This window comes from Biomphalaria glabrata, chromosome 2 (genome assembly GCF_947242115.1).
Source record: "Biomphalaria glabrata chromosome 2, xgBioGlab47.1, whole genome shotgun sequence".
NCBI lineage: Eukaryota > Metazoa > Mollusca > Gastropoda > Planorbidae > Biomphalaria > Biomphalaria glabrata.
This window is the reverse complement of record NC_074712.1, coordinates 15,764,274-15,779,291: the sequence shown is the minus strand read 5'-3', so window position 1 is coordinate 15,779,291 and position 15,018 is coordinate 15,764,274. Positions and strand designations below refer to the sequence as shown.

At 31.9% G+C, this 15,018-nt stretch overlaps 1 protein-coding gene across 7 annotated transcripts; it reads right to left on the bottom strand.

Moving 5' to 3' along the window:
- Window positions 1–2,343: 2,343 nt before the first annotated feature.
- Window positions 2,344–14,574, bottom strand: LOC106063067 (retinol dehydrogenase 7-like). 7 transcript variants are annotated; one of them, XM_056019348.1, is made up of 6 exons: window positions 14,495–14,574; window positions 11,319–11,534; window positions 9,941–10,116; window positions 6,292–6,550; window positions 5,984–6,144; window positions 2,344–2,758 (listed from the first exon to the last, which is right to left on the bottom strand). In XM_056019348.1, the coding sequence occupies exons 2-6, from the start codon at window positions 11,465–11,467 to the stop codon at window positions 2,565–2,567; spliced, it is 939 nt and encodes a 312-aa protein (XP_055875323.1). In that variant the 5' UTR covers window positions 11,468–11,534; window positions 14,495–14,574; the 3' UTR covers window positions 2,344–2,564. The 7 variants fall into 7 exon arrangements, with proteins under 7 accessions (XP_055875323.1, XP_055875320.1, XP_055875325.1 ...); XM_056019345.1 differs by having other exon boundaries at window positions 14,437–14,563; XM_056019350.1 differs by lacking the exon at window positions 14,495–14,574 and adding an exon at window positions 14,238–14,426 and having other exon boundaries at window positions 11,319–11,396.
- Between the last annotated feature and the right edge of the window lie 444 nt (window positions 14,575–15,018).

Here is a 15,018-nt window from a genome sequence, read left to right as displayed (position 1 = left end):
TAAAGACTTTCTGATAGGGAGAGAACAAACTGTAATAATAAATGGTTCTAAATCAACACTGATAACAGTAAACTCAGGTGTACCTCAAGGAACAGTCTTGGGTCCACTACTATTTTTAATTAACATAAATGATTTACCAAATTGCATTACTTCAGGAACAAAAGTCAGATTATTTGCAGACGATTGCATAATATATAGAACAATAAAAACAACACAAGACACAGATATTTTACAAAGAGAATTAGATGAATTACAGAAATGGGAATCAAATTGGAGCATGTCTTTCCACCCAGAAAAATGTCAGTTGTTAAGAGTAACAAAAAAACTAAAACAAATTAATTCCACTTATCTTATTCATGGCAAACCAGTAACACAGACTAAAAACGCAAAATACCTAGGTGTTATAATAAATGAAAAACTGTCATGGAATCCACATATTGATGAAACTACAAAAAAATCAAACAAAGCATTAGGATTTATTAAAAGAAATTTCTATAAATCAAATAAGAACATAAAACTAAAATGTTATTTAACCTTGGTTAGGCCAATAATAGAATATGCATCCTCTGTTTGGGACCCCTCAACTCAAGAAAACATTAAGAAACTAGAACAGACACAAAATAGAGCAGTGAGATTCATAACAAACGAATATTCACATTTGACTAGAGTAACACCTTTAGTAAAATCACTAAATTTAGAAAGCCTTCAGGACAGAAGGCTCAAAAGTAAAGTAGCAATAATACATAAAACACTGAACCATAATCTTCAAATACAAATTTTAATAAAATACTCTGAAAGACACAAAGATAAAGGCACATTCCTCGTCCCATATGCTAGGACAAATTTGTACAAATACTCCTTCTTCCCTAGTGCTATTAGAGCATGGAATGGGTTGCCTGAGCTAGCCAGGAAAACCAGTGACTTGGCAGAATTTAAGTCATTGGTTAATATGCATGACTAAATGCATGACGCGTAGGACGTAATCATCTTCTTTTTTGAAGTAACGTCTGTATTATATAAGAAGATAAGACAACACTTCTTTTTTTTACTGATCACCTAAAAACAGAATGGAAACCTCCCTGACAGTGTCGGTGGCACCTGGTGCGGTAGCTCAGGGTGTCATCCCTTCCTCATCAACTTTCTTCAAATAAGTTCCAATAAACACTATTGCTAGTTAGTTCTTTTTATTGAACAAATACAGTGAGCCGATTACCTACTATTATTGATTTTTACTCAAATGTAAAATGAGTGTCAATTCTGTCATAAAAATTCCACGTTTATGACATTTATTCAAATGTTATTGCAAATTTTACAAAGATATTTAATTAAAATTAGAAACAGACTTAACATCACCTGATCAGGTTTCTTTTGTTATACTTTAAGACAGAAATGGTATAACTTTGTGCTTTCACATTAAAACTTAAACTACCATCTAGACGTGTCTAGGTATGCTTGGGCATAAATCTAGAGATTTTAATATAATTATCTTCTCAATGTGTCTGCTTTAGCCAAGATATTTTTTTTTCCAACTTGGTTGTCATCCCCAAAATGGTTTCACCTGGTGCAAGCGCACCCCTCGCACCCCCTAGTGACGCCACTGCTCCCAAATCTAGACTAGGTAAATGAAAGGTACACTGTAAAGATATGTTTGATTTGAATACCAAAGTCTGAAAATGCAACAAAACCAACTAAAATTATGGCACTATCCTTATAGTCAAACTTTTAACTCAAATAAATGTGATTTACTGTTTTTTTTTATTATGCTTATAACTGTACATCTCATGGAGATAAATTAGTACACATGATCGCATAAGAGTATACGACAAAACATGCAGATATATATAATAAAAGCTTCCGAGAAAAATCTAGCATACAATTCTTACAAAAAGAAAATATGATTCACAGAAAATGTAGCAGCAGGAAAAAAATTTATAAACGTTTAACATATCAGTTAAGCTTATACACCAAAAAAAAAAAAAAAATTATTTTAAATACCATATAAATCAATACCTTTTTTTTTTTCAAAAAACATTTCAATGATAGAATAAATGGACAAAATTAAAAATTCTGACAATTGTTATGGCAGGATTAGAAATTAGTTATTTATTTTTGACATAGAGACTATTATGTGACTAGTAAAATTAAGACTAGGTTTTAGGCAGAGTGAAATATCAGCCCATGTAAACAGACTACTTCCAGTATGCCTTAAAGATAAAGAAGCTTGTTATGAACATAGAGAGTTAGCAGACATTCGACGGGTCCCTTCATTGCTATTAAACGTCTTGTTTAATATCAGCATCGACTAACTTGTATTGATTGTTCGGCCTATAGGATTTTGTTGAGTATTACCTCCGTTTGGTTCATATGCATTAGACACCACGAAAGCGCTAACACTATACGAGGTAATTAATGCTGGATACATATATTTCTATATCAAAAATGTCAATTAGGATACATTCATGGCTTTCTCAGTTAAATTTTTAAAATAATGAGCTTTAATTAGTATGTTAATAATGATAATGTCTGTTTATAAACAGAACGTTAAAAAGGTTTTGCAATGAGAATTATTTTAAATTGTATTTCAATATCCAGTCTGCAAGACATGTGGGCAGGTAAGATATTGGGATATAAAGAAACTTGCTATCATTTCCTGGTGTGTATCTTGTCCTTGGGAAACGAGAGGTCAATCCATGAATATAGGTATCCACCACAAGGTCAAGGTTGGATGAGCCTTGAACTACTAGTATTCGCTTGAAGACTGTTATAAAACGAAACAAACAAACAAAAAAAGAGATGATTAGTAATATTCTATAAAATAAAAAAAATATTGCTAAGAAAATATTGTATGGGGATGATTTACAGAGGAACGCAAATTATTGTTGCTTTTTTTTTATGTGTATATCTTCTGTAGATAATTTATTTTCATTTATTTCCTGTGGATTACTTGTCCTCAAACAATTGGTTTTATAAAGAACAAAGCACAGAACAAATGCAAGAATAAAAATTTAGATAAATCCAAAATGAATAACATTTAGAATTACAATACTGAAATTCCAAATTAGTATAAATTAAATGAACCAACTAATAGGTCTCACTGATTTTTCAAAAGGCTTAGATAATAAAGATGCAATTTTATTAGACTTTTCTAAGGCGTTTGACAAAGTTCACCCCCATAGTTTGCTTAAAAAAAATAATAGTTTAATATTTAGGTAGAACTGATCCACTTCTTATCTTATATAATACAGACATTACTTCAGAAAAGAAGATGATTACATCCTACGATTCATGCATCTATTCATGCATGTTAACCAATGGCTTAAATTCTGCCAAGTCACTGGTTTTCAGATGATTGCATAATACAATAAAAACAAAACAAAATCCAGAAATTTTACAAAGAGAATTAGATCAATTCAGAAATGGGAATCAAATTGGAGTATGTTTTTCCACCAGGAAAAATTCCAATTATTAAGAGTAACAAAAAAGCAAAAAGAAATCAAAGCTACTTATTTTATTCATGGTAAACCAGCTACACAGACTAAAAGGTCAAAATATCTAGGTGTAATAATAAATGAAAAGTTATCATGATGAAATTATTGTTAAAAAATCAAATAAAGCATTAAAATATATTAATAGAAATTTTTACAAATAAAAAAGAGAACATAAAACTAAAATGTTATTTGACTTTGGTTAGGCCAGTATTAAAATATGTCCCTAAACTCAATAAAATATAAAGAAACTAGAACATATGCAAAATAGAGCTGTGAGATTTATAATGAATAAATATTCACATTAGATTAGAGTAACACCATCAATAAAATCACTAAATTTGGAGACTCTTCAGGACAGAAAACTAAAAGTAGCAATAATACATAAAACATAATAGATGTCAGTATTGAAATAAAACAATGAAAGTACCAATAATGCCAGTCAAAAACAAAAAAAACTAAAATGAAAGGCTAACTTATTAGTCATTGAGCACTACAATTACTTATAAAAAGTAGAAAGTAGTCTATTGTTAGTTTACAACATTTAGCATTTGTAAAAGGTTTGCAAAATGTTTTACATTTTTTGGATGTTCCTTCAGAGTTGAAGATAATCTAAGTCCTAGCCCAAACCTCCCGTAGTACAATGGGGATGACAGCAGGCAGAGTATAACCAGGGACCATCAACAAGTCAGAATCACAGTCTAATGCCCATACTGCACAACCAGACAGTGTGTGACTTATTCTTTACAAAAGGCTTATCTCCCCTTAACTATATAAAACAAAATTAATGAAATACAACTAATTGATTAACTGATTATTTTTTTATCCATATGCTGTCATGAACAATAAATACTTGCCAAAGCTTCTACTTAAGCAGAGAATGGGACGTGAGAGAAATAATGTGTATAAGATTCTTCCCAGACAGAAAGACAGAATTAGTTGATATATAATATATATAGATATATAAATCTATTATCATTACAGGTTACTCTTACATGCTTTTTGTTTTACACCCTAAGCCTAAGTATTTTAAAAAATATTTATCATTGTGCCATGTTAAAAAAAAGGCCAGTGAAAAAATATTAATAATGATTTAAAATATTGCCTTGAGTTCTAGAATTGAAATACCAGACTTAATAAGAATTCTAGAATTGAAAAACCAGACTTAATAAGAATTCTAACATTGTGTGAAATTCTATTTCTCTTCAACTGAGTCAATGTATTCTTTAAAGACTAGGGAAACAGGGAAAAATCTCCTCAAATGTCTGAAAAGGTGCTATAAACTATACATTTGACAGAGTAAACAGAGATTTCAAGTGCTAGAAAACAACAGGAATACAGCACTTTGCTTAACAGATATAAGTTTCTATGCATGCAAGGTGTCAGTGGGTCAGAGTAACCTCAAGAATCAGCAGGAATAATTAAAAGTGTGAAGTGAAATTCAAATGATCTAAATGAGCTACTCTTTGTAGAACAGCTAAAAACAGCAGCTGGGTCATGTACACTACCTGTACAAGACTTGTGTACTCTGCAGGATGTGAACAAATATAAATAAAACAAAGGTTTTGTCAGTAGGAAGAAACCAGAAAAGAAACAACAGTAACCAGTGCCATAAGTCTCTAAATCTAAAGTTTTTTTTTTGTAACAAACAAAAGGTGCGGTGGCTGAGCGGTAAAGCGCTTGGCTACCGAACCTGGGTCCAGGGTTCAAATCCTGGGATTTTTAACTTCAGGATCTTCGGGCGCTTCTGAGTCCACCCAGCTCTAATGGGTACCTAACGTTAGTTGGGAAAAGTAAAGGCGGTTGGTCATTGTGCTGGCCACATGACACCCTCGTTAACCGTAGGCCACAGAAACAGATGACCTTTACATTATCTGCCCTATAGACCACAAGGTCAGAAAGGGGAACTTTACTTTACTTTTTTTTGTAACAAACATTAGATGAATGAACAAAGAGTAAGAAATAAGAATACAGAAAGTTAAACCACTGAGTGACAAGAAAGCCTTGACATTGAAGCATTCTAAGAGTCTCATTGAAAAGCTAGAATAGTGAATACAAAATGTACATCAACACTGACAGAGTCAGAAGGAAGGTAGGGGTAAGACATATTAAGTCTTACCATGAATAAACTTGTTTGGTCTCATAGTAACAATGTCAATCTACCAACTTGGTAAAAAAAAAAAAAAAGTCAAGCTACAAGAAAATCTGATTCAACTAGCCTTTCACTCAACAAATGACAGTCTGCTAAATTTCACAGTTACATCTCTGTAGAAGCAGAAGTAAAGTAGGAACAAGCTTATATTAGCAAGTTAATATATTTCATAGTAAAACTTGTGTAGTTAAATTTGTATTTGTTTTTACTGTAGAAGCAGAAGGATAAAGCAAAGTAAGAACAATATTGTATAAGCATTTTTAGCAGAAAAACTATTACTACTTTCATTGTTATGCTTGTAATGCTTTAGTCCTATCATGCTTTTTATATAGTTTAACAAACTTACAATTTTCCACAAAAACTTTGTAAACTGACTGTATATCTTCAGAAGCCTGATCATAAGCCTTTTGTACACTTTCTAGGATTTTTTCCCCACTACTAATTGGTGTTGTGAACCCCCCAGGCTCCACTATACTGACTTTGATGCCTGTAGTATACATCTCTCTTCTAGAAGAAAAAAAAATACAATTCAATCAAAATTATACATAGTTTTCTTTTCAAACATAAAAAACAACAACAACAGATCAGATAATTTAAGCTAAACTATAAACTTTTCATATTAACTACAGTTGTAAAACATTTAGATTGAGTTACCTAAGTATATCAGAGTAAGCCTCAACTCCATACTTTGACAGAACATATACAGGTGCCAAACAGGCCAAGCGTCCAGCCCAACTTGAAGTATTAATGATACGGCCTTGACATTTTCGAATCAGAGGCAGAAATGACCGTGTCATCTCTATGAGACCAAACAGGTTCACGTCCATGCTGGTCAGATACTCACTTTTGGTACAAAGTTCTGTGGGTGCCATAGTGACCAGAATACCTGCATTATTTACCAAACCCCAAAGACCTGAAATAAAGTTTATTAAATTAATTTTTAAAAAAATCTTTTGCTGAATATTACAAACACTCAGCATTGCAAATGGTAAAAAAAGTAAAGTTCCCCTTTCAGACCTCGTGATCTATAGGGCAGATAATGTAAATGTTGAATTAATTATTAACGATAATGTAAACATCATTTGTTCTACAAATCAAGAAATTTTAACCCAAGACTCCTTGGTTTGCAAGCCAAGCACTTTACCACTCAGCCACCATGGCCAATGGTAGTGATCAAGAAATAACTAATTTATAAGAAAACAAAAAAGCAATGCAATGGATTTTGTCTTCTTTATAAAACTCTTAGCTAGAAGAGACTGGTACATAACTTACTGTTTTAGTAATAAAAGTAATAGACCCAAAGCTGTGTTTACCAAAAGGATGGCTGCCAGGTAATGTTATGTAGTATGCACTTCAGACTATCCATATGTTATGTAGTATGCACTTCAGACTATCCATATGTTATGTAGTATGCACTTCAGACTATCTGTATGTTATGTAGTATGCACTTCATCAATACAAAAAAAAACAAGGTTACAAAAGACAGTTTGTGTGGAAACACAAACTCAAAATCGGCCCCCGAAGTAAAATGTTTTACATAATTCGGATAATCCTTCAGAGTTGAAGATAGTTTACTTCCTAGTCCAAACCAGATCAAAGGATACGTGAAAGTGAATGTAAAGTTAGATGTGAACCTGGCCTAACTAGTTTGTAGTCTATAGGGCAGATGATGTAAAGTTCATCTGTTTTTGTGGCCTACGGTTAACGAGGGTGTCATGTAGCCAGCACAATGACCAACCGCCTTTGCTTTTCCCCAACTAATGTCGGGTACCCATTAAAGCTGGGTAGACTCAGAAGTTGAAAATCCCAGTCTTCACCAGGATTTGAACCCGGGACCCTCGGTTCGAACTAAATAAGTTAATTGTTTTGAAAAGGCTCAATCTCATATTCGAATCCTCAAAAAAAAAAAATTTACGCTATATAGAAAAAATGTTCACAAAAATGATGTTTATAAGATTACTATTCGTCTTAAATTAGGTCTAACATATAATGCATACTAATTAGCTTTTTCTTATAAAAAACTGCTTGCATAATTAATTTTAAAAATTAGAATTTTCGCTTTCAGGAAAAAAAAAGTAGCCGTTGCATCAGAACTTTGAATGGTCTAAAATATTGTGAAGTCGGATTTTCAATATCTCTTCTAGTTTACGAGATCTAAACGGGACGGACGGACAGATGGACAGACATTTCGCACAAAACTAATAGCGTCTTTTCCCCTTTCGGAGGCCGCTAAAAATCAGTTGTGTAAACCTAGAGAAGGAGATTTTATTTTATTATTATATTGAGATTACATTGAAAAAGTCAATAAACTTAATTGGTTTTTGTCTCATACCTTCTGGAATAACAACTGATCAATGTAAACATTTTTATTCAGAGATTAAATTTAGCCTTTTTAAAATGTATCTTGGTATTTCTATTATAGCTTACAAAGAAAGAATAATAGTTGGCTAGCTGAGTATAATGGTTGGCTGGCTGAGTATAATGGTTGGCTGGCTGAATATAATGGTTGGCTGGCTGTGTGGTATGAGCTTGGGAGAGTTTTAAAGACAGTTCTGAGTTTGAACTCTCTCTGCTGTATTTCCGTACATTCAGATGTTCTGCTCTGGGTTTTCATTTTACAAAGGAATGTTTGAAACTATTAAAATAAAACATAACAAGGTTACAAAGACAGTTTGTGTGGAAAAAAACTCAAAATCGGCCCCCGAAGTGGTCCACCCAGGCAGATAGAAAGGCAGGTATCAATATTTTTGGAAAGAACATCAGAATTAAAATTCGATCAAAGACAAATGCCAGAGAAGAATGGAGAAAAAAGGTTGACAGATCTTGTGTGATGCCCCAGTGGTTCAGCAAACCAAAGGATAGGTGAAAGTGAATGTGAAGTTAAAAGTGAACCTGGCCTAACTGATGTCTTATAATGAATTATAATTGATCTAATTGCTTTGAAAATGGTCAATCTATAAATCCTCAAAAAAAAAAAAAAAAAAAAAAATTTTCCTTTAGTTAAATGTTTTATAACTATGGACTAGCACTACAGTTCAAGCAATACAATGAAAAATTACTAATTAATTGTTGTTTTAAATTATGCCCAACTTATATGCATACTAAATAGATTTTTTCTTTTAAGAAAAAAGTAAACATTTGTTTTCGTGTAATTTTATGACAGAACTTACTTAACTTAGCAATACAAATGTAAAAAATAATTTTTTGACAAAAATCAAAAACCATTAGCATAAATGATTTATAAATATGGCAAATGGTCCTCTCTCCTACTAAAGAGCTTCCAGTGTTTGTTACTATTAATAGTGAATAGTTGTAAAAGTGGTGTATTTTTATGATAAAACTGCTTGCATAAATGATTTTAAAAAATTAGATTTTTGGCTTTCAGAAAAAAAAAAAAGTAGCTGTTGCATCAGAACTTTGAATGGACTAAATACCATTTATGATAAATATAATGACTAATATTATGATGCCAGATTTTCACTATCTTTTCTAGTTTACGAGATCTAAACGGGCCGGGCCGGATGGAAAGACATTATACACAAAACTAATAGCGTCTTTTCCCCTTTCGGGGGCCACTAAAAACTGATGGTTTATGAGACCTGGGCAATAATGCTATTATATTATATATATTTAGAAAAAATAGAAAAGCTGTTTAACCAACTCGTATTGCTGTATTGGTGAGAAACATTTTAGGTAGGGAAACTTAAATAAGAAATGATTAACACAGTATGGCTTGAGAAATAAATATAGAGCCTAAATATATACATCAACCTCAAGTGGAATTAGAAATATTTTTTTACCTCAACTTAGAAAAATGTTTACTTTACATTCTACTACCTATGTCAGTGGTTCTCAAACTGCAAGTGGCTCTTTGACTCTTTGCCTGTAGCTCTTCCATGAATTAATGCAGTTACAGAGTATTATTTGTTAACTTGCTTTGTAAGAGATGAGTTCATTGTAAAAGATGAGTTAACGTTTTGAAACGTAAGCCTATGGAAAAGAAAAACTTGATTCATCCATTCTACAAAGCAACCTAGTTACATAGGTACTAAATATTTGTTTCTGAATTTACTTTTGTACCATAATTTGGTTGGTCCAGGGACCAGGGCAATGATGGCACAGAGGTGGCAGATGGCAGATACTTAAGGCTGTGTAGAGGAACTTTGGGATCATTGCCACTCAATGGACTAATGCGTAGATAATAGCACTGAGTACTTAAAAAAAAATTCATAAAAAAACAACAACTCTATTACAACAGTTTAAGCAAAAAGTAGATCTATGATCTATAATATGTCAAACTGACCTGTATTTTCAGGTAAATGTTGCTTGACCAGATCCAAAGCTGACTGAATACTTTCATTACTTCTAACATCTAACAGAAATGGCACCACACTTTTGGAACAGTTCTGTGACAGGTACTTTTTTCCATCTTCTGTCAGACATCCAGCAAATACTTTAAAGCCGAGATTGTCAAGTTTACTATAAAATAAAAACAAACAACATATTAATGCTTTTTTTAACTTCATTATTTATCAAAAAAAAAATCTTAACAATGAAGATAAATAAAGTACCGGTACTTTAACTGTATTACACTTTAAATGTTTATAAGTATATGAAAAATTATATTTACTATGGTACCTCTTTAATTCAATTAAAAATACTTTGAATCAAAACATCATGTAGTAAAAAAAAAAGTTATATTTTTATACATGTTCACTCTTATGACTTCTTTTCTCTAGAGTTTACTTTTATGACAAAGAAAAAAATATAATACATGTATTGTTGTGATGATGGTGAAGTATGTTGTTAAAATAGCTGTGAAGATATCAGCAAGGGAAATTCTTCAAATTGAAGTATATATCTAATCTATTTTAAAACATATATGCATTTGTTATTACCTATTTGTATTTTTAATCCTCAATTTTTTTAAATATATAAATCTATCTATTCTGTTTACTAATCTTTAGTTATTTGCCCACTCTTTCTCATCTGGCCTTAATTTTAAATAATTAGCTACTAAGTTAAAACACTGCATATTAAGTATTAGCAGAAGTTTTTGGTTCAAGCAAAAAAGGACAAATATATGGTTCAACAACAAATAAGTTTGTCTAGCAATCGACCAATCTCGACAATTATTCAGGATCCAATACAAGAGAAATGCCATGAAAAAAAGATGGAATAAAAAAGTACACTAAGAAAGAGACAAAACAATTCATCATGCTTCACTCCTAGCTACAATCTGCTAGATTTCTAACTTGGCAACATTCTAGTAAAAGTCAAGTAACTACATTAAAACAGTAGTACACACATGCAAAATGTTTATGAATTAAGTCACAGAAAAAAAAAGAGTGTGAATTAATTTATTCTAAAGTTGTAAGTTTTAAGTTAGTAGAACAGAAGTAAAAACTTTATTTTTAAATACCCAAACTTTATTTTTAAATAGCCTTCTAAAACTTGTGATATCCAATTATGACTGGATAAACAACTGGCTGAAGAAAGAAAAGGCCAGAGTACTGACCTAAACTAATCTGTGTTGTCTTCTTTGGTCTTAGTGACAAAGGAATCAGTTCTTCACTTATCCAAAAAAAACAACAAACAATGAAAACTGAAAAAGAAACAACAACACACAATGCTATTTCATGTGTTGAGTTAGTGTTGAGCAATGTTAAGTATGTACTTACATGACAGTTCTTTGACCAAATCCAGAGTCACACCCTGTCACTAGGACATGCCTGTTATGATATCCTCCAACCTTTAGCCTTCTCAACAGGTAGTCAAAGATATAGTAAGTTATAGCCATCAATATGAAAACAGTGACTATACAGATCATTCTCGGCTTAATTTAGTTGAAGAAAACTATGTTAAATTGTTAAGTTCTGGACTAATCTATTTGACTTCTATTGAAAAGAAAAACATAAACAGAGTTATTTGGTATTTAGCTAGTTAATTTAAGCTATGTATTTTAACTCTTGTAACATATTTTAAACATTAAAAAAAAACAAGGTGAATATTGTAGTGCCTATCATTACACAGATTTTTTTTACTTTCTTTTGACAAATACTAAAACATGTATAGTACATAAGAGGACAAAATGGTACAGGTGCTGTAAAGTATGTGTGAATATATTCTGATGTAATCATGAGTATGTCCATGGTATAGTTGAGGTTATAAATAAGTTTGAAAGTGGAAGTCAATGAAAGGAGTGACTGAATGATTGGTAGTTTTGATGTGAGTTGTATTTTAAAAAAATCTTGTTTAAGATATTATAAGCATAAAGGAAAGGTTTGTACATGTCATACACAACAGTAGTAGAAAGAAGAGTGAAAATGCAACGTGCCTGGTGATAACATATGCCCAACCTGTGACTGCAGCTGTGCATCAAGGATTGGCCTCTTTAATAACACAAGAAGTTGCAAAGGGAAGAGATTGACCCTTGAGGTGTAAAATGCCACAGACACTAGATCTAGAACAAATTCATACAAGTGCTCGAGATCTTTCGTTCTTCACCAGTACCATTAAAGAAAGGAATAGGTTGCCAGAATCAGCTAGGAAAACCAACGACTTGGCAGAGTTTAATTTAATTCATAGTTTAATTAAGTCATTGATTACATGCATGACTACATCTAGAAACTTAGAGTGACACATGAAATGAGTAAGACGTAATATATTTTCTTTTTTGAAGTAACATCTGTAATAGATCTAGACTATATATATAGTATAGAATAGATCTATAATTAAGATAGATTATGACATCTTTACTCTACTGACCTATAAACTGCTAAACTAGCTGCTATATATAGTTTTGAAACAGCATAGCTAGACTTCCAAACCCATGATGTTAGTTGATTGATTGTTGTTTTTACATTTGCTTCATTTTTTAAAAACCCTTGTGATAATCGTAAAGGAGGATTCCTAAGCTTTAGATTGATACCATATTGTCAACAAATGAAAGTCGCCTTTATTTAGAAAATTTACAGTAAAGTCATAGGTAAGAATGATTTTGCACTTACTATCATTTTTAAGCAAGCTTGGTATTTTTTTTTATTGTATTTAAACCTAGATTTGTGCTTAAAGTTTGTTATTTCATTATTTTTTAATGAAATTTTGTCCTCAAAAATAAAAACAAATTTACTCTAACATGCTATTAATGCAGTTATAAATAATGCCAAATTCTATTCTATTAGGCAATTTTTCGAAATGGGTAAGTGGACAAATTATAACTACCATAACAAACTATGACTATAGTATTAAAATCAATATTTCTATTATAGAGTAGTTTAGAAATGATTTTTTTTCTATACTTATGTACACAAAATATAAAAGGAAATCAGCTTATTATGGCAAGTTTGGGCTCATCATGATGATGATAAATGAAGTCACTCCATGATGTAGCGACATGTGGCGCCAGACATTAGCACTTCTTGTTGATAATATGAAGTATAAATAATTTATGCATTGTTTAATGGCTTATCTTTGATCAACCTAGTGGAGAGAATGCTATCAAGGTGTTATTTACATTATATTTATAAATATTATAAAGCTGAGGAAGTTTCTACCAAACGGCATTCTAGAAAAAGGATCGAAGTCAATTTACAAACAATTGGATTAGCTGTGAATGAATGTTAGCTGCATGTGTGATGAAACAATCAAATTAAAGATCATAGAAATCATCTAACATAGAAAGATAAATTTGGTTATCATTGTAAACCTCTCAGCAAGCTCCTCATAACTAGGGCAGACAGCCGAAACCTGATATTACCATAGTTTCTTTTGTTAGATCTATATTTATTATGAATATTTTGTCAAAGTCTGACAAAGTACCTATCATCATGTCCTATCTATATAGTCTAATATAGATCTAGATCTTTTATTCTATATCTATACGACTATAGTCTATGTATTATTGTACAGTAGATCTAAAGTCTAAAGTCAGTAGAGTTCAGACTATTCAGAGTGAGTGAGACTTGAGAGTCACAGAGTGTAGATGCTAGAATATCATGAATATGAATTATGAATAATCTGCTAGATTTAGAATCTAGATTCTAGATCTAGATAGATCTCATCTAGAATAGATATTGATCACTTGTCTTGATCTAAAAAAATCTAGATCTAGAATCTAGATGTAGATCTAAATCTAGCTGTGACCTGTCACTCTTCACCTCAGACTTAGTCACTCTAGACTTAGACTAAATTGTCTAAATTAGTAGTCGTAGATAGATCTCTAGAGTAGTCTAGAATTATTTTATATCTACTAACTAGCCTACCTAGATCTAGATTATAGAGTAAGATCACCGAGTATATACTGTAGAATCTAGATCTAGATCATAGATCTAGTGATCTTGTCTCAATCTATTTTTCTTTTTTATTGTTTGGACTGGACTGCCGAAGATAGGGAATTCCCTCCAAATGGGGTTATTTATTTTAATCTCTATAAATACACTATTGATCTAATGCTTTTAAAATTTAGTGGTCAGTGAGGCTCAAACTAGAATGATCTATCACCCGCGGGTTATGATCCAACCTTTCATGTAGGCTACAACGTCTAATTAATTTAAGTTAAGGCCTACGTCTTTATCAACAACTTTCAACTTGAAAGATACCTTGAGAGTGTTCTTGTATCATGATGCTTTTCAGTCCATTGTTTACACATTCAAAACCATTGTTTACACATTTCAAGCTTTTTTTCCTCACAAATGCATGAATTACATATTTACAGCGTAAGCATTAGGCCTAACTCAAAAGCCTAGCTAGCTGATGATTACAAAATACGATCCTTTCAATAAAAAAATTGTAGGCTACCTCTTTAATATTCAGAAACATCCCCATATAGATCTAGACAGTTGTTACAAAACAGCACCTTTTGCTGAGTTTGCTCCCACTTCCATCTAACCTCCTCCTGCTCACAGGCCTACACTTTTTTTCATTCCCACACTTTTCTTCCGTTTCCTATTTGTCAGAGTTACGTTCATTGATTCGGAGCTGCATTATTGTTGCAAGACACCACTGTCTTGTGATCGAATGTAGAGCCATTTACTTGTTCAAAGGCCTCGGAAGTTGAAGATGCACAGGCTTATTCAGGAATTGGAGGGTTTATGTCTGGATCATCGTGGATGTTAGTGCGAGACCATTTCTGTTAGTGTCTGCTAAATGACACGAAAGCTACTTCGTAAATGTAATCATCATATTCATTACTTTCCACCAAGTTCTTGAATCGTTAGTGCCAAACTGGTGAGGATCAGGAGTTTTGTTGATTTCTTGGCAGAGTATTTGGTCAATTTTTCAAATCATTCACAACAATCAATGACGTAATAAAAGCATATTAGCACATCCTTTCTTTTAAAGTTATTATCACATCCTTCCTTTTAAAGTTCTTAAGACTGA